Consider the following 20,689-nt stretch of genomic DNA (forward strand, 5'->3'; position numbering starts at 1 on the left):
ACGTCAATCATTCCTCTGTTTTTATTTCTAAACCAAGAGAAATCTAAACGATTTGAATTTTGTCTCGTTGAAAATCAATCTCTTAGTAAATGCGGGAAATGATTTCCAATTTCTAAATGTCGTCTTAAAGTTGGTACAAATTTTGTTTTAAGGAGAGGGTACACTTTTCCCATTTGAATACATTTTGGACTCCTGTCTTCATTTTTTGAGGAGCCTGAATGCAATTTTGCATATGGGCATAATTTGTGTTTGTTTTAAGTAAAATAAAAAAAAAATATGGAAAAAAATATTTTTTCCACATTTTTCCATGTTTTTAAACCTTTTTCACCAAAAAGTCTGAGTCAAATACCAACTAGGTGCTTTAAACACCTGATTGTTAGTTAAGAATCTCATTACTAACATCAGAACGAAGTTTAAGGTTTTTCAGATCCTTTTTCCCCCTATTTTCCGCTTATTTTATCATTTTTTCCCACTTTGATAATGTTTTCAGATTTTCTGGATTCATGGATTCATTTTTCTCAGACTGTGAATGATATTTTGCATATGGGCATCATTTGTGTTTGTTTTAAGTAAACAAAAATAAAAAAGTGGAAAAAAATACTTTTTCCCCCTTTTCACACATTTTTTCATGTTTTTTAAACCTTTTTCACCAAAAAGTCTGAGTCAAATACCAGCTAGGTGCTTTAAACACCTGCTTGTTAGTCAAGAATCTCATTACTAACATTAAAAAAAATTAAGGTTTTTCAGATCCTTTTCCCCCCTATTTTCCCCTTATTTAATCATATTTTCCCACTTTGATAATATTTTCAGATTTTCTGGATTGATGGGTTCATTTTTCTAATGATATTTTGCATATGGGTATCCTTTTTGTTTGTTTTAAGTAAACAAAACTAAAAAAGTGGAAAAAAATATTTTTTGCCCCTTTTTCCACATTTTTCCAAGTTTTTTAAAGCTTTTTCACCAAAAAGTCAAAGGTCCATTAAATATTAAGTATGGTGCAGAAAGATATAACCTTTCAGAACTTAATCATTCATATTACTTTTTCCAAAAATTTAATTTTGATAATTGTCGTGCACTCTGCATTTTTTTAACCTAGCCGATAAAATGTATAATAAACTTAAATCATGCAATTCATAAATAAAATATGTGCTAAGGCACCTGTTCAACATTTGATTGATTAGCAAACATTGTAAAAAGTCTTCAACCGAATTTGTTTAAAGTGCGACCGAAAACTTCATGCAGCTAGTTTCTTCTTTCTTGATTTTGTTCTCAATTGTGATTGCAGTCGTGTCGTCAGTGGTGTTTAATACTACGAATCTTATACAAAATCTTACATATATACGTTGGTATAATTTTGACACAGTTTTCATCAATTTCTCGAGAAAAGAACATCAGCTAGATGTCTTACATGTCTCAATCAACTCCTGATATTCTTAGGTTTCAGCCAATAACCCGATTCATTTTTCCTTTACATTTTATTTTAAAAAAATGTTTCGGCAGCCGACTTTACCAAATACATTCCTAGACACCTTTAATCAATTAAACATTTTTTAAAAATCAGTTCAGTTTATATTAATCTAGAGCTTTAGCATAATGAAGACTGGAGGTAATTATTTTTTCATTAATTTATTAGTTAATACATTCACTGTTTTATTCATTTAATCATTATTCCTTCGTGCATAATACTCTGAAGAAAGAATGCAAGATTATTAATTTTGAAAATGTCAAAAAATGAATTTTGTTGGCGGTTTGATTCTTACTTAAAAGAGGTGCTTTGGGGTTTTCGAGGCCATTAGCCCCGGGGGGGGGGGAGGCATTTAGAATCTCCAGGAAGTTTTACAATTTAATAATAGGGAATACTGCAGCTATATTAAAATAATTTTTAACTCATTTGTATTAATCTTTTTTATGAATAAAAAATAAAAATTGAAAACAATGTATAGATAGTATGACATTATTACTCTAAGAGTAAAATACAGAATAGTTTTGCAAACAAGGTAAAATACCTTTTAAAATCCTTTAATAAAATAAAATTACTGTCGAGTTTGATTTAAAATGAATACGACTGAAAATTATCGTTTTCATGCACGATCGAAATAAATTTAAGAAGTAATATGCAATTTATTCTTTTTCATTATGGACAATGTTTGTAACTCATAAACCCCTTGACCTATTGGCCAATTGATTTGGGTTTGTTTAAAAATTTGCTAAGATCAACAGACAAAGCTGGTTTTTCGAGCTGGGGTCTATATATATAAAGTATTAATCTCTGTTCGTCTGTTTGTTTGTATGTCCGATCATAACTCAGTAACCCCTGGGCCACTATGCCTCAAATTTTGATACGGGAACTTGGTATAACCACGAGAATGTTTTCAGTTTGGTTAAAAATTTTAAAAAAAAAAAGTTAAAAAGTAAAATTTAAAAATTAAAAACTTAAAAGTTAAAAAATAAAAAAATTTAGAAATTTAAAAGTTAAAAAATAAAAAAAGTTAAAAATTGAAAAAGTTAAAAAGTTAAAAAGTTAAAAATATCTGCATACAAGGCTGGGTAAAATAATTAGAGAAGAACCCTGAATTATTTTTAATATTTTAGATGAGATCATGAGACTGTAAAGACGACCTGAAACTGTCTTGAATATATTCTATTAATGGCATATTTAATTATTTGACAAATAAAGAAACAAGTTAACAGTTGCCGGGAAACAGACAGTCTTAATTCCATAAAGTCGTCTCTGAAGTCTCGTCTTTTGACTAGGATAACACTAGTAATATATTATATATGCTGATTTACTAACAAAAATAAATTTACCGGATAACCACATAATATTTTTAGATTCTTAAAAGATATTCTGTTTTGATACAGTACCCCCCCCCCCCTTCTTCTCTTACTAATAAGGTTTGGGGGTTAATTCCAATGTGTCTACTAAATACTGTTTATCTACCAAATTCCTAATTCAAATTATACTTATTAAGGTTTAGATAGATAATTTCATCTTGTGTGTATACTCTGTACAATCTGCTCATCATATACCTAACTATATAGGGTAGACTAGTGTATACAGGGGGGACCATTAAACATAAGAATAAACAATAAACATTACACTTAAATTTAATCAAATGCAAATAGAAATTACGACTATAATTTTAAAATGGTGGGTAGAAAATTTAAAATATTTTTATTTAGCTTCGAAAACAGGATGAATCGTCTAAACCTGCATTTTGATTCAAGGGGTCAGAAATCAGAATCAAAAGAAAACTGCGATTAGCTTTTTGATCCTAATAATGCCATTAATAAATCTGCAAACTCAGTTACCCCCCCCCCCTTAGTTCGAAGTTCGTTGATGTTTTCTTTAAAACTCTTTTTAAGTAATACATCTGACAACTAACAAGTTTAAGGTGTTATACTTTTTTAACAATGATATAACAGTTTATTTTAAAAAATGATAATTAATTAATTGTTTTTAAAACAGGTGTTGTCCTGTCCATGCATATATTTTTCTTGTCTGTCTGTCCGTTTGTATCAAATAAGCGTCATCATATCGACTAAACCAATTGGGCTGAAATGTGTTGTAGTAATATTACCAAAGGGAATTGCTCATAGAGAATAGAATATATATTAGAGAGGAATATAAAGAATCTCTCGGTATGAATTTTTTCAGTCTCATTCAGCCTGAAAGGGAGTACAAATCACGTAAATGTTCACAAATTATGTGCAGTAGAGTACATTAATACAGTATGTTCCCTAGACTATTCATTTCAATTTCGAAATTTTTAAAGCTGTTAAATAAATTTTATAATGAATTAGGTGAATAAAAACCATCATTTTATTTATAGTTATAACGGAAAATCATCGTTTGTAAAGTGAAAGGCATAGAGTCTATGTGAAATGATCATTGGTCAATTATGAAACCAGCCTATTTCATAATTTGGTTTTCTTTTAACAATAATTTTAGATTTTCTATAAAATGATATTCCAGGGCCCAAAAGGTTATATAGCATAAATATGTGAAGTACACCTGCAGTATGGAAACAGTACAACAAAATGGTCGTTTTACACTTTTTTCTAGTAAATTCCCCTCTAATATATATTCTATTCTCTTTGGAATTGCTTTATACACGGTCCAATTGGACAAATTTTGTCTGGGAAAAAATGTTGACATTGATTAGTTTTTAAACATCCACAAGCATAAACAGAAAAAAACGCGAAATTTTTAAGTATAAATTTTCAATGAAGATAAATCATACTTTAATCGTTATTAAAAAGTATGGAGCTGATAGTGACATGTTTTCTTGGTTTTGAATATCATTGAATATAGTTGGGGAAATAAAATTAATCAGATCTGTCCAGTTGTGCGCGCTGCAACGCGCATTTTCTGTTATGTTTGCAAAACACATTGGGCTTTAGATTCGGTTACGCTCGTTTAACTAGGGTGCAATACAAAACTTTTAAATCAGTTATTGAAAACTGAAAAAAATGTGCGACATTAAATGTTAGAGTTTTTTTATTAACTTTGTAAGTCTTTGAAAAAATTGTAAAATAAACACGTCAAATTTATAGAGGAATTATTCACGTGTTTGATACAGAAATAAATAACAAATTGCTGAACTCTAGCTATAAAACACCTGTATAGTGAGCATAGTGATTTTCAAGAACTGAGTTTATTGAAGGTGGGAANGAAAACATTTTTGACGAAGTTTTGTCTTGACATTTATTTTCCAATTAGAGAAGATTCTAGATTATCATTGACCACGTCACCAGAAATTTAGGGATTTAAAATATTCATTTCACAGATTATACAGATAAAAGTTTTTTCTCATTTTTGTTCACAACAACCTTATAGAGCACAACCTTTATACAGGGTGTATCAAAAAAAACATGGGAATTCAGTGACGAATTGGATATCGTCTTTGTTATGAATTAGCATTGTAATACCTAATTTCAAAACCCATAATATTATTATGTCTGCTAGAGTTTATTTTATGAAAAGGGTAAAAGACTGTAAAAATGTGTCTATAATGTCTTCGCAAGATGAACAGTGAAGACGGACAAATTTACTATGTTTGTACACTGCAATTTTCTTGTTTTACCAAGTACAACATTATGCAGTCAAAACATAAACAAACCAAATGTGAACATAGCAGACGAAACTCTTACATATTATACAGCTTTCTCCGTAGGTATCACTAAACTATATCAAAGAATTATTTAATAAGGCGATATCGAATTCGTCACTGAATTCCCAAGTTTATTGGGACACCCTGTATCATCTTTTGATTGATCAAAAAATATTTAGGATAGTCTGGATTTTATATAGCTATTCAAATTAAAGTATTTTTTAAAACTGAACCTTAAAGCTGTAATTGTAATTTGTATCTTAAAAAATCCCAAAAGGTTTTTAAAAATTAAAAAAAAAAATTTTTGTTTTGTGGGTAAATGATTTGAGGCTTTGCCACAAACTCAAGTTTATTTATCCCTGAATCTTTGTAACCTGTTGGTATAAACCTTTGATATTTCAAACTTAGGCTCATTGATGTAACATAACTTGTAGTTTGAAATTTAACGACATCGAGTTGCAAAGATTTTTGGACTAAAACTCAGTTTCTTTGTTCGTAAGATTGTGCTTGAAAATTTCAAAAAAATACCATTACATATATTAAGAAGAATGCATGTTAAATCCATTTTTTCCCAAAAATTATGAGTTATGAATCCCCCTTCCAGAATCTTTTATCAACTGAATAATTTGATTTAATCTAATTTTTCAACAAATATTAAAAAACCCCTATTTAACCCTGTACACTTAATATTCTAAAAAATAATACCCTGCATAATTCAATGTTTTCATCATAGAAAATGTATTCGATAAAATGGTGTGTAAAGCGCCGATATGCAAATTATGAATTGTATATGGGAATTGAGGGGGAGAATTGAAAGAAAAAAGGAGGCAGGGTTGGAAGAATTAAAGGGAGAGGAGTAAAGAAGGAAATAGAATGAAAGAAAGATAAAAGATCAAGTTGAAAAGGGAAAGGCCCGATAGCTTTTAGGTTTATTGTAATCATACCTTTTAGGTTTATTAGTACTCATACCTTTCAGGTTTATTAGTACTCATAGCTTTCAGGCTTATTAGTACTCATAGCTTTCAGGTTTATTAGTACTCATAGCTTTCAGGTTTATTAGTACTCATACCTATTAGGTTTATTATTAATCATACCTTTCAGGTTTATTAGTACTCATACCTTTCAGGTTTATTAGTACTCATAGCTTTCAGGTTTATTAGTACTCATAGCGTTCAGGTTTATTAGTACTCATACCTTTTAGGTTTATTATAATCATACCTTTCAGGTGTATTAGTAATCATACCATTCAAGTTTATTAGTACTCATACCTTTCAGGTTTACTAGTACTCATAGCTTTCAGGTTTATTAGTACTCATACCTTTCAGGTTTATTATTACTCATACCTTTCAGGTTTACTGGTACACATTACCTTTCAGGTTAATTATTACTCATGCCTTTCAGCTTTCTTAATTTTCATATTTTTCAGGTATCTTAATTCTGATATTTATCGGAACCTGTAGTTCCCTTGGGCTCCGGAATGGGAGACAAGCAAAGGTTGATGTAAACGCTGTAAGTTAAAATTACGTTTAAAAAGTTTATTTACCAAGAAGCTAAAGTTGAAGAGATAATGTTTAATCAGTCTACAATCTTCATCTAAAAGGTCTAAATAGTAAACATCCGTTTAATCCACTTACTATAAAGCGTTCTTAAAGGGACTGTAAGCTTAATTTCAAGTGACCCTACATGCAAAGATGACAATGCCCGATTCACATTTTGGTGAAAAGCTTTTTCTGATCAAGTATTAATTAGATATAAATGTTTATTATTTGATTAAGTATTAATTAGATATCAATGTTTATTATCTGATCAAGTATTAATTAGATATCAATGTTTATTATCTGATCAAGTATTAATTAGATATCAATGTTTATTTTCTGATCAAGTATTAATTAGATATGAATGTTTATTTTCTGGTCAAGTATTAATTAGATTTCAATGTTTTTACCGAAATTTCTACAATTTTAAAACTAATTCCAATCATTATTTAATCATCATGAATCCAAATTATGGATCTTAAACTCCATACTCTACTCCCAACAGTTTGATCCAAGAGTGAGGTTTCATACAAGTTTTAATCTCTCCGTTTATCTAAATATTTAGTAAAATTTAAAAAGGGGGTTAAGGCAAATAAATACAATTTTAACATTTTAACAACAATGTTATCAACTTAAGAGCTGTTAGTTTCCCCAAAATATATTACGTGACTGATTTCGACATAAACGCAAAGAAAATATAAACAAAACATTTGAATAACATTTTTTTTTAAGAAGAGTTTATTAACATGTTTGTGCCTTATTTGTTGCTGACTGTAGAGTCAATTAAAACTATCTAAACAATTCCTCAAAATAAACTATTTATTCATGAACTATAATTTAGCATCACCATGGAGCATTTGGAAGCTTTGTTATTGGACGGTGTACAGGAACTACTGAGGGGGACTTGCTGTACTGCAAGTAAGTACAATGCATAAATTAAAATATGACTATAGAAAAATGATATAATTTCTCTGGTAATACAAGCTGAAGTGATGCATAACGAATATATGCTTTTCTTAAATCTGCAATGTGTTGATATATTTAGCGATTTTAATACTAAAAAGGTAATAAAATGTAATATTTAATGTAATGTTTGAGGATCAAAATCATCTTATCAGAAAATATCATTTATATGTTTATAGACACTGTCCAATAAACATATAAATATATGGCATAAGTGCCAAATAGTCATTTCTTAAAAGCTCTTGGGACATTTAAAATTTACACTTGCCTTATATACAAGGATTAAAATCTATATTTGTTTAGATATAGTGTAAACTATGACAGGGACATGGATTAAAATCTATATTTGTTTAGATATAGTGTATACTATGACAGGGACAAGGATTTAAATCTATATTTGTTTAGATATAGTGTAGACAATGACAAGGATAAGGATTAAAATCTATATTTGTTTAGATATAGTGTAGACAGTGACAATGACAAGGATTAAAATCTATATTTGTTTAGATACAGTGTATACTATGACAGGGACAAGGATTAAAATCTATATTTGTTTAGATATAGTGTAGACAATGACAAGGACATGGATTAAAATCTATATTTGTTTAGATATAGTGTATACTATGACAGGGACAAGGATTAAAATCTATATTTGTTTAGATACAGTGTAGACTATGACAAGGACAAGGATTAAAATCTATATTTGTTAAGATACAGTGTAGACAATGACAAGGACATGGATTAAAACCTATATTTATTTAGATATAGTGTAGACTATGACAAGGACAAGGATTAAAATCTATATTTGTTAAGATACAGTGTATACTATGACAGAGACAAGGATTAAAATCTATATTTGTTAAGATATAGTGTATACTATGACAGGGACAAGGATTAAAATCTATATTTGTTTAGATATAGTGTACACTATGACAGAGACAAGGATTAAAATCTATATTTGTTAAGATATAGTGTATACTATGACAGGGACAAGGATTAAAATCTATATTTGTTTAGATATAGTGTACACTATGACAGGGAAAAGGATTAAAATCTATATTTGTTTAGATATAGTGTAGACTATGACAGGGACAAGGATTAAAATCTATATTTGTTTAGATACAGTGTAGACAATGACAGGGACAAGGATAAAAATCTCTATTTGTTTAGATATAGTGTATACTATGACAGGGACAAGGATTAAATTCTATATTTGTTTAGATACAGTGTAGACAATGACAGGGACAAGGATTAAAATCTATATTTGTTTAGATATAGTGTAGACAATGACCGGGACATGGATTAAAATCTATATTTGTTTAGATACAGTGTATACTATGACAGGGACAAGGATTAAAATCTATATTTGTTTAGATACGGTGTAGACAATGACAAGGACATGGATTAAAACCTATATTTATTTAGATATAGTGTAGACTATGACAAGGACAAGGATTAAAATCTATATTTGTTTAGATACGGTGTAGACAATGACAAGGACATGGATTAAAACCTATATTTATTTAGATATAGTGTAGACTATGACAGGGACAAGGATTAAAATCTATATTTGTTTAGATACAGTGTAGACAATGACAGGGACAAGGATTAAAATCTATATTTGTTTAGATACAGTGCAGACAATGACAGGGACAAGGATTAAAATCTTTATTTGTTTAGATATAGTGTAGACTATGACAGGGACGAAGATTTTATCGATATAAAGAAAATATCGTGCGTTAGGAAGAAGGTAGGAAAACATAATACTCAGCAAATCAATTCCTGGATATTTCATAATTTTTTTTAACTAAAAGCCTAAAATCTCTAGGGATGTGACCGTGAGGTTGGAAACTACAATAAAAAGGTAAATCTATAAAGTATAAATATGTTTTTAGTTTTCCCCGGACTTTATTTCAAGTTGATTTGGGAATTCTTTGCACCTTTGCAATTTTCTTTATTAAGAATTAAACCTTCATGAAAGTTAAGTTCTTACAATGACGTCATTTCCATGAAAATATGAATAACTAAATATTTCAGCAAATGGTAACAAATCTTTTTATCCAACACTGCATAGAAATAACACATGATTTCAGGTTAGTTTCCTTATGTTTATTTAGATATATTGCATGGATACAATTTAAAAAAAATATAATTTTAAATAAATTGTATTAAAATTTGTGTTGTCCTTCTTCTATAATTAGAAAGGCATGATTTGCCTAGGATTTTTAAAGTTTGTAAATGTTGCATATTTGAAAATGGCTTGCACAAATTTTTATATTTTATATATGCATTACCAAGCAGCATTTCTTCCTAAGAGGGGACGATAACACAGAACACTTCTGTTTTATATTGGTTGTCATTGAATAATGTAAATATATAATGAAATCATCTGAGAATTATAAAAATAATATTACAAAAATTACATCCTATATAGAAGGTCGTCTTTGACTGCTTTGCGTTCTTAATTTGGTTTAGTCACGGACAAAGTTTTAAACATGCCTTAGTCACATGTAGGGTTGTTAATCGTTTTTGTAAACGATCTTTTTTTGTTTCGTTTTCAAAAACGATCGTTTCGTTTTCGGAAAAAAACAATCCTTTTTAAAAACGACCCACTCGTTTTAAACTTTTAGAAAACTAATAGCGATCGTTTTTGAAAATGATCGTTTTTATTAAAACGATTTGCGATCGTTTGTTATACGATTGTTTTTGAAAAAAAAATGTTATTGACAATTATGTTAACGATCGTTAACGAAAGGTCGTCGTTAACGATCGTTAAAGAAGGGTTGTCGTTAACGATCGTTAACGAAACGACGAACTTTATCAAAACGGTCGTTTTGGAAAAAAAATTACATGCAACTTTATTGAATGTCGTCTTACATGAAGTTTAACAGTTGTGGGGGAGTTAATACTCCCTTGATATTTTCTTAAAAACTACTCAATGATAAGTACAGATGCCCTTCAGGTCGGTTTCCTCACTTCGTTAACGATCGTTAACGAAGGGGTCGTTGTTAACGATCGTGAACGAAACGACGAATTTTATAAAAACGAGCGGTTTGAAAAACGATCGTTTTAAAAACGACCATTTTTAAAAAACGAACTTTTTAAAAAAAACTATCGTTTTTAAAAACGATCGTTTCGATTTCGATTTTTCGTCGTCGTTTTCATAACAAAACGATCGTTTTTCTGAAAAATGAAAACGTTAACATCCCTAGTCACATGGGATTTTAAAAGTTTCGACTAATCGAAATCTGTACAATTATAATGTACAGATAATGTGATCAATCCTTTGTCTAGGAATGCTGATTCTAAAGACTTGTCTGCCAGGTTTATAATGTGATCAATCCTTTGTCTAGGAATGCTGATTCTAAAGACTGGTCTGCCAGGTTTGTAATGTGATTAATCCTTTGTCTAGGAATGCTGATTCTAAAGACTGGTCTGCCAGGTTTGTAATGTGATTAATCCTTTGTCTAGGAATGCTGATTCTAAAGACTGGTCTACCAGGTTTATAATGTGATTAATCCTTTGTCTAGGAATGCTGATTCTAATGACTGGTCTGCCAGGTTTGTAATGTGATTAATCCTTTGTCTAGGAATGCTGATTCTAAAGACTGGTCTGCCAGGTTTATGATGTAATTAATCCTTTGTTTAGGAATGCTGATTCTAAAGACTGGTCTGCCAGGTTTGTTGATGAATATCTGGATGAACAAGGAGAAACTGTCAAGTGTGTCATGGTGTAGGAAATCCAAACTCTGGTCTTTAAAATAATAATTCGATGAATTGGATTTAATAAATTAGCTTTCGATTTATTATTGGCTGTAGTATAAATAATACCTGAAAGGATATTTAATATAGAGTATTCTGAAATTTACCGACTTTAAGGTGACGTCTCCATGACGTCTCAAGCTCTATATTACAGGGTTACCGACAAATATTCACACGTTAAAGACGACTGCACGTAATCTTTCTCTATACCTATATGGGCTACTAGCTAAAAGGCCCGGCGTTACCCGTGGAAAAAAATTGATTTTTTTTCTTTTACAACCCCTGGCCATCAATGAGTGTCCACAAGAAAATGTCAGCCCAATCTGTCCAGCCGTTTGGCCAGCTATACGCAACATATATATATATATTTACGAATATGTCTTGTTTTATTGGATAGACTAAACTAAAACTACCTTTTCAACTTTAAACTTCTAAACCAAGCTAAGCACCTTCCCGCTGTACTACCAAGTTACACATTTAAGATGTCAAGCAAAGCAGTCAAGGGGTTTCTAAGTTATGATTGGACATACAAACAAATAAACAGAGATTACAACTTTTATACAAATACAGGGTGTCCCACGAAACATGACAATAGCAAGACGACTTGAAAGTCGTCTTTGATATTTGAATTTATTTGTGACATTTAGTCTTCTATCTACTTTAACATGTATGATTCTTGAAACAATTATCACATAATTCTCCTAGCCCTGGCATTTCCAAAAAGTGGTCTGCGTTTTTTGTGCTTTCAATATTACCGGAGATATAAAGAGTTTGGTTCAGATTTCAATTTTGTTAAATAAAAGCAAAATTGTCGAAATCTGAACGAAATTCTTCATATCTCGGGCAATATTGAAAGCACAAAAATGGCAGACCACATTTTGGAAATGGCAGGACAAGGGTAATTTTGTGATTATTATCTCTAGAAATTTACTTCTAAAATTAGGTTGACAAATAAACGTAGCAAATTATATCAAAAATCAAGACGACATTCAAGTCGTTCTGCATACTGTCATGTTTCGTGGGACACCCTGTAGATACGCAAGGTTCACTGATACAGTAGGTAAATCCTTTAAAGACTTTTTTCTAATCAAAGAAACGGCTTTATCCTTCAGATCGTTATATGTAAAGAGATTGAGATCGTCCCTAGATTCACATCCTTCGTGGTAACACAGTCTAGTAAAATACTTTCTTCTGAATTAGTGCAACTGTTAACTTAACTTGAATAGTTGAAATTTTATTAACTAATATTTTTTATTTATTTTAATATAAGGAAAATCTGAAGCATAAAAAATACTTTTTCTAAAATCTAAGAATTGTTCCCATTCTGCACATGGGATTGGATATCTAATAGATATGGAATAAAAAGTCGTCTTTCTTTTAAGAGACCTATAAAGAATAGAATATATTAGAGGGGAATTTAAAGAATCCTTCGGTATGAATTTTTTCAGTCCCTGTTAGCCAAATCATGTAAATGTTCACAAATTATATGCAGTAGAGTACATTTATACAGTATGTTCCCTAGACTATTTATTTCAATTTCGAATTTTTTAAACTGTTAAATAAACTTTATAATGAATTAGGTGAATAAAAGCATCATTTGATTTATAGTTATAACGGAAAATCGTCGTTTGTAAAGTGGAAGGCATAGAGTCTATGTGAAATGATCATTGGTCAATTATGAAACCAGCCTATTTCATAATTTGGTTTTCTTTTAAAATAATTTTAGATTTTCTATAAAATGAAATTCCAGAGCCCAAAAGGTTATATAGCATAAATATGTGAAGTACACCTGCAGTATGGAAACAGTACAACAAAATGGCCGTTTTACACTTTTTTCTAGTAAATTGCCCTCTAATATATATTCTATTATATCTATGTATATACCGAACTTTCTATGTACTATAAATTTATTCTTAGAGCTATTTATCTCATTTCACGCGTTTGAAATCTTAAAACGTCAAAATACATAAAAATATGAGAGCTTTCACCTACAGAGATAGGATTACATATATGAATCTGTACAAGACATATGTAGACCTCATCTCTTGAGTTCTCCTCTCCAGTTTGGAATCCCTAGTTAACTTCAAATGTCATAAAAGGTTAGAAAATGTCTAGAAAAAATCTCTAAAAAAGGTTAATGGATTACAATAAACTGTAATTTAACAAGAGTAAAAGAGATGCTATCTCATTTGGACTACTGCCGTTTGAACTATTTAAAACTGAATTGGGGTAGAAAAATAGTTCAAATGAGCAAGAAATGCGTTGATTTAAACTACAGGATATGACGTCATGTCAGTAGTTCAAATGAACAATAGTTCAAACGAACAATAGTTCAAACGTACCATAGTTCAAACGGCAGTAGTTCAAATGAGAATCCACCGTAAAAGAACTTGGCCTCACTACACTACAGGAGAGAATAACATACACCGACCTTGAACAACCCTATAAAATCATACATGGAATTAAAATGGTGTGGACAGAAAGATTTGGTTTGTGCTGAGAGGAGAGAAACCAGAACAAGTGAATAGTCCCTTTGTATATATATATAGAAGCTTCCAGACCAAATTCATATTTCTGAAATAGAATAGTTCTGCAGTGGAATGCACTACCTGAAAACATCAAAAACTCAAGGAATGTCAAACAATTCAAACAGATGTATCAAAGCCATGTGTCCCTAGATGGGGGGAAGGCGACCCACACTGTTTTACCTCCGAACCACAAATTACGTCACAAAATGGTACTCATATTGACTCCGACCCACACCCGTTTTCCCTTCCGGCAAAAAGTCTGTACTTTTGTATATGCTAATTATAAACGAATAGAGCATAAAATCTTCTCTAAAAAATCTTTTGGAACACTAACAAAAATGACTTTTTAGATAAAATATCGCATTTTGGCTAAAAAATATGCTATGAACATATGACGTCATCTGTGGGTCAGAGGTAAAATGGGTGTGGGTTTATGAATAGCTATACTTAAACTAAATTGCACAACAAACTGTGACATTTTTTGAAAAAATAATTTTTTCTAGTGGTTTCAACACTTTTTATAAGAAGATTAACCACAGCCACTGTAAATTTTATATATTAGATAAAGAGTAAATTTTAAAAAGCGCACTTTTTACAACTTTTGCTTACTTCAGCCAAGATATCTTCTAATATACTGTCACCAACAAAAAATATGATTTTTAAGTATAATATATGATAGATGCTGCATTACATCTTTAAAAATCTAAATGAATACTTCATTCATCTGTAATTACTAATTAGCATACAAAGGTACAGACTTTATGCCGGGTGCATAGGTCTATATAGAGGTAAAAGCGCATGCCGCAAATACCATTTCGTGATGTCATTTGTGATGACATGCACAGGGGGACAATAAATTATAAAGAAGTTTAGAAATTTGAATTATTTCCCCCCGAAGATTCTGAAAAAGAGGAAAAGTTTTAAAAATATTATCCTTGAAATTCATGGATTAATCTAAAAATAAATCATCCTTGAATAGATTTTTATATTTTAGAATTATAACAACATGGGAATTAGGCTTACAGCGCATTGATAAATACAGGGTGTTCCACGAAACATGACAGTTGGTGAATAGTTTCTAATGTCTTCTTCCATGATACTGTTTTAGTTATTTTAGACATTTTGTTTGAAATCAATTTTATTATAATATTACTGCCCTTTAGTATTTCTTATCATCATCTTTGGTATCAAACAGCTTAGCAAATTATGATAGAAGACATTTTAAATTATTCACCAATTGTCATGTTTCGTGGGACACCCTGTAATAAAATGAGTAGTTTGCTTGAAAATGAGTGTCAATTTTATAATTGGATGCTTTGTTTCGTGAATTATAGGCGCCTAAAAAATTTTAGAAGATCTGTTTCAATTTTATTGAAAAAACGAAGTCGTTTTGAAATCTATAGAATTCAGTTTAGTTTAGTTTTGTTTAGTTTAAGTTAGAAGTTAGAAGTTTAGTTTAAGAAGTCGAACTTTTTCAAATGTTTTTTGGAGGGTTTTGTTTGGGTAATATTAAACTATTCTAATCCTCACTCATACTCATGATATTATGTATGAAAGGAAAACGAAATAAACATAATTAATATAAAATCATTAAACACTTATAGCTTGGAAATGGGAACTCATCTCTGCCTGGAACTTAAGTTTTTTTAATGAAAGTCATTCTGATCTACTCAGAACTTAAAAACCAAGCTTAAAAACATAGCTGTAGTTCAACCTAGTTCCCTATCAAAATGTGAGGCAAATCGGTCTGAAGAGTTATAATCGGACATACAATTAAATAAACAAAGATTAACATAAATAGATTTTCGAAGTGCAGATTTGGTAGTTGTCGTGTGTTTGTTCATTTCTGGTTGCACTGGTTTCACTATTCTTTATTTATATTTACATTATACTTGATCTTAATATAATCTGCCTTCAAACTATACTGCTTGCTTGCCATGCAGAGAGTTGACCGGCACACCTCCAAAAAAGTCCCAAAAGGTTCGAAGAACAAAGCTAAATCTGAAATATACTGAATACAGGGTATTCTAAGAAACATAAAGTAAGAATTTTAAAATCCTCTTCGACCTTTTAAATAATTTCAAATTTTTGTAATCAACTGAGCTCTGAACGATTTTTATCTTCCAAAAAAGCAAAATTTATTTTTGAAATGCTAAAGCTGAGGGAATTTTGTGATTTGTGTTTAAAGAACGTTCTTTGTAAAATTCTGTTGAAAAAAGAATGCCGAAAATTATTTCAAATATCAAGGACGAACTTTAAGTGGTCTCTTTACTGTTATGTTTCGCTGGTCTCCCTGCAGGGATGTTTCACAAAAAAGGAAGATATCACGTCTCATAGGACCTCGTAAGAAAGCTCATTTAAGAATTTTCGGTCAGATTTAAGAGCATTTTATCTTATTTGACATGCAAGCTAGTCTTATTTGACAGGAATAAGACGTTTAATGAATAAAATCTTTTTATTTGACCCCTCCCCCCCCCCTAACACCCACTGTGCCACCCTCCACCGACGAGAGAAAAATTATAACGTAAATAAGAGAAAAAATATTTATTAAATGTTTATAAGAAAAAGAATAAATATATCAGAACAGAACACAGTTCCTCCATAACAACGTAGTTTGTATTCTGCCTTTATTAAAAGAAAAACAAATATTTTTGAAAGGTTAAAATTGAAATTTAGCTGAAACTAATTCTCCATTTCTGATAATTTGCCAGGACTAGTATTTATGGAAAAAAGGGAAATTTAATGGATAAATTTTTTTCAAAATTGATATGCGCATGTTATGCACATATTTGTATAAAGGATTCATGCATCCTCTGTTTCCTAAAATAAATAAGTATGCAATCATATCTATTATAGATAATAATAGCTTTCAAAATAATAAAAATTCCTAGAATGTTGTGGGACCGTCGCAAAATTGAAAGCAATAAATTTGTGAAACTGGATTTACCTTTCTTTACCTTTCTATACATATTTTTAGATGTCTATACCAGTCTATACCAGTCTATACCTGTCTATACCAGTCTATACCTGTCTAAACCTGTCTATACCTGTCTATACCTGCCCATACCTGTCTATACCTATCAATACCCGTCTATAACTGTCTATACCTGTCTCCCTATATATAAATTTGGCGTGTTTGTCTGTTTGTTTGTATCCAATAAACGTCAGAACGGCTGAACCGATCGGGCCCAAATTTTTTGTGGGATTTTGCGTGACCCCACGGAAGGTTTATTAATGATAAAATTTTTTAAATAATTGTGCTCAAAAGGTTTTTATTTATGTAAAAAACTTTAAAATCTTGAAAATCCGCCAATCTTTTTTAAATCTGCGAAATTTGTTTTCTTTGTTTTGCAATGTTACAATGAGAAAATGTTCACAATTAAATTAGAAGTGCCCTAAAAGCCCAGTAACTGTCTATACCTGTCTATAACTGTCTATACCTGTCTATACCTGTCTATACCTGTCTATACCTGTCTACACCTGTTTATGCCTGTATATACCTGTCTATACCTTTATATACCTGTCTATACCTGTCTATACTTGTCTACACCTGTTTATGCCTGTATATACCTGTCTATACCTGTATATACCTGTCTATACCTTTATATACCTGTCTATACCTGTCTATACTTGTCTACACCTGTTTATGCCTGTATATACCTGTCTATACCTGTATATTTCTGTCTATACCTGTCTATACTTGTCTATACCTGTATATTTCTGTATATACCTGTATATCCAAAATGAATAGATACTAAAGTGGAACATAATAAGGCAACAACGACAGGTTGGGCCATAAGGTTTTATTTGGTTTGGAAAAAAATGCATGAAAAAATTTCTTTTGGAAAGTAAAGACAAGAAAAATAGATTAAAGACCCATGTAAAGTAAAAATTTTCGTATGTTTGTATGTGTTTTATATGCAAACACTATGTAGTCGCTTAATAAATTCAATGATTTTGCCTGGCAGGCTTTCACTTCTAATTCTATAAGAATTTATCTTTAAAATTGCTTAGTTTTGTTTTGCCCCCCCCCCCTCTAAAAAGAAAAAGAAATGTAAGCCCTTCCTGGGACAAAAAAGGCAGACCACATTTTGGAAATGGCAGGACAAGGGAAATTTTGTGATTATTATCTCTAGAAATTTACTTCTAAAATTAGGTTGACAAATTAACGCAGCAAATTATATCAAAAATCAAGACGACATTCAAGTCGTCCTGCATACTGTCATGTTTCGTGGGACATCCTGTACTTGGGACATAAAATGTCGTCATCCAACTATGAGTTTGGCCCACTTTAGTAGTTTATCACTTTGGTCTATATCTGTCTATACCTGCCTAAATCTGTCTATACCTGTATATACCTGTATATACCTGTTTATACCTATCTATACCTGTCTACACTTGTCTATACCTGTCTATACCTGTCTATACCTGTCTATACCTGTCTATACCTGTCTATACCTGTCTATACCTGTCTATACCTGTCTATACCTGTGTATACCTGTTTATAAATGTCTATACCTGTCTATACCTGTATAAACCTGTCTATACCTGTCTATACCTGTATCCACCTGTATATACCTATCTATACCTGTCTATACCTGTCATACCTGTCTAAAACTGTCTATACCTGTCTATACCTGTCTATACCTGTATATACCTGTCTACGCCTGTCTACACCTGTCTATACCTGTCTATACCTGTTTATACCTGTCTATACATGTTTTCATCTATTTTAACCTGTCTATACCTGTCTAAAACACTTCTATTTCTTCTTCTTCCAGTTCTGAAACAGTTGCAGCAAATGCAGGTTACAGCTACAGCCTGATTAATATACAATCATGTTATTAACATTAACAAGAATTTTATTCACATTATAAGTTTAAGTAAAGAAAAGAATACGTCATTTTTTCACAGTAATAAGGCATTGAAAATGGAGCCATACAAATTATAAATATTTGTATCTACTTATAGATTTAATCAAATATATTAATATTTAAGAGTATTTCCCGTATTTGTGGTTTTTGGAAGTAATTAAATTAAAGTAAATTGAACATATTTATTCGTAATTGATAACGCATTAAAACATATTCTTTAAAGTAACTGTTAATGTGATTTCAAGTGACCCTCGATTAAAAAAGAAGGAATTTTCCGATCAAAAATGTGGAAGATATAATATCGTCGTTTTTCTATCTTTAAAATAAGTATACGTATAAGACTGTAAGAGTAATTTCAAGTAACCCTTCATGTGTAAAGATGGCAATGCCCAATTTTCGAAACCAATTTGACTGTTAAGGACAGAGAATTTATGCACACATGTTTATCTCTCAAATATTGTTTGAATTCCCGTAAAACCGGAGTGTACGCTATAGCGTTATAATATAAACTACAAATACGCTATAAAACTGATGTTACTTACTCGAAAATACCGAACATTTTAAGTCACTTTGGCAGAGAAACCATAAGTGAAATTACCAAGTTTTAAGGACAAACACATGGATTTTTAATTGATACATTTTAGTTACCGTCGTTAATTGAACAGGTCACTCTATCAATGGTAGGGTTTATCTAACCAAGACGCTACTAACATATTTTATAGTGGGGGGGAGTGTTTTTTTCTTGCTTTATCTTAAGAAATGTCACAGAGAACTCTGTAGTTTACAATTAATTTATGCTAATATATATCTTAGAATGCTCAGGGTAATTTTAGGAAATTAATAAATTTTTAGAGAAATTCCATGACACAAAGGAAGAAAATAGGCATTTTTCACATTTTTCTGGTTCTCACTGTATGTAACCAATCTTAAAAAATTCTATGTTCTTTTGAAATACCTCATGCACATCTACATCCACTGAGGTGACATTCTGTTTATCCGGATCATCTCCCATCATCAACTGATTTCTTATAAAATAGAAAATTCAATAGACAGTGCGCAAATTAAAAAAAAGAATCCGTCAACCAGGTGTGAGTTTACAAGTTTCATCAAATTTATATTTCTTGTTAAAAAAATTTTATTATGATTTTTTTTTTAATTTATGGTTTCTTATTTTTGTTTGCGTTTTTTTAGAAATTTTGCTGGTTTTAACTTAAAAAGATATCAGAAGAAATTTTTTATTTCGAATGAGTGGAATATTTCATACTCGATATTTACTTGAAATTAATCTGTGGGTTTTAACTTAACCCACGCCATTTTTATTTTATGCTGGTTCTTCCAAACTTTTGGTCAAATATTTAGTTCCAATCCAAGAATAGTATTTATTTGTATCTATATATGAATATACGGTTCGATACATTTTATATCTAATTTTTTATTTGTACGTACAATACGTATATTTATATGAAATGTATAAAGAGGATTGGAGTGCTTTCAAAAATATTTATTCACAGTAAAAATGGGAGCGAGATATTATACTTTAAAGGGAGTGTTCGCGAAAAATGAAAGGGGGTATAGGCTTAATGCGATAAAAAAGCACTTTTGATCGCTACTAATTTTACTTCTATCTGTTGCAACTATAAGGAGAAAATTGTTAAAGACGTCTCATACCGAATAACTTAGCGCCCATACAAATTCAGAAAATTGCATCATACGACTTAGACCGTAAAAAATCTATTTAATTTCAAACAAATCATTTAGATATTACAACCTATAGTCATCGATTATCTTTCGCCACATTTGTATATAGTTTATATTTTATAATATTTTATTTTTTTAGAAAACGTTTTAACTGATTTCGAAAAATGTGAGTGGTCCGCGGCATTCTTAGATAGTTGCGCAAGCCGCAAGAGAAAT

At 30.6% G+C, this 20,689-nt stretch overlaps 2 protein-coding genes across 10 annotated transcripts in view; one reads left to right on the top strand and one right to left on the bottom strand.

Moving 5' to 3' along the window:
- The first annotated feature begins 1,529 nt into the window (after positions 1–1,529).
- On the top strand, positions 1,530–11,420 carry LOC111700408 (uncharacterized). 2 transcript variants are annotated; one of them, XM_023471293.1, is made up of 7 exons: positions 1,530–1,606; positions 6,541–6,623; positions 7,491–7,567; positions 9,293–9,362; positions 9,441–9,476; positions 9,650–9,705; positions 11,261–11,420. In XM_023471293.1, the coding sequence occupies exons 1-7, from the start codon at positions 1,594–1,596 to the stop codon at positions 11,346–11,348; spliced, it is 423 nt and encodes a 140-aa protein (XP_023327061.1). In that variant the 5' UTR covers positions 1,530–1,593; the 3' UTR covers positions 11,349–11,420. The 2 variants fall into 2 exon arrangements, with proteins under 2 accessions (XP_023327061.1, XP_023327062.1); XM_023471294.1 differs by lacking the exon at positions 11,261–11,420 and adding an exon at positions 10,966–11,200.
- Positions 11,421–15,643: 4,223 nt separating this feature from the next.
- LOC111700422 (uncharacterized) overlaps positions 15,644–20,689 on the bottom strand; it is a 41,704-nt gene continuing 36,658 nt past the window's right edge. For 7 of the 8 annotated variants that reach the window (XM_023471317.1, XM_023471320.1, XM_023471313.1 and 4 more), the window contains 3 exons: positions 19,731–19,800; positions 18,649–18,722; positions 15,644–15,902 (listed from right to left, as the gene is read on the bottom strand). In XM_023471317.1, coding sequence (XP_023327085.1) covers positions 15,821–15,902; positions 18,649–18,722; positions 19,731–19,800 — 226 coding nt within the window. In that variant the 3' untranslated portion in view covers positions 15,644–15,820. Of the gene's footprint in view, positions 15,913–18,648; positions 18,723–19,730; positions 19,801–20,689 lie in introns of all 8 variants that reach the window. The other variant, XM_023471316.1, reaches the window with a different exon arrangement.

The sequence above is a fragment of the Eurytemora carolleeae genome, unplaced genomic scaffold (assembly GCF_000591075.1).
Source record: "Eurytemora carolleeae unplaced genomic scaffold, Eaff_2.0 scaffold349, whole genome shotgun sequence".
Classification (NCBI taxonomy): Eukaryota; Metazoa; Arthropoda; class Copepoda; order Calanoida; family Temoridae; genus Eurytemora; species Eurytemora carolleeae.

Excerpts from the sequence above, each read along its gene's own strand:
- LOC111700408 (XM_023471293.1), top strand. Across the intron at positions 6,624-7,490 it reads CAAAGGTTGATGTAAACGCT|CATCACCATGGAGCATTTGG; the intron begins GTAAGTTAAAAT and ends ACTATAATTTAG. Across the intron at positions 9,706-11,260 it reads GAAATAACACATGATTTCAG|GAATGCTGATTCTAAAGACT; the intron begins GTTAGTTTCCTT and ends TCCTTTGTTTAG.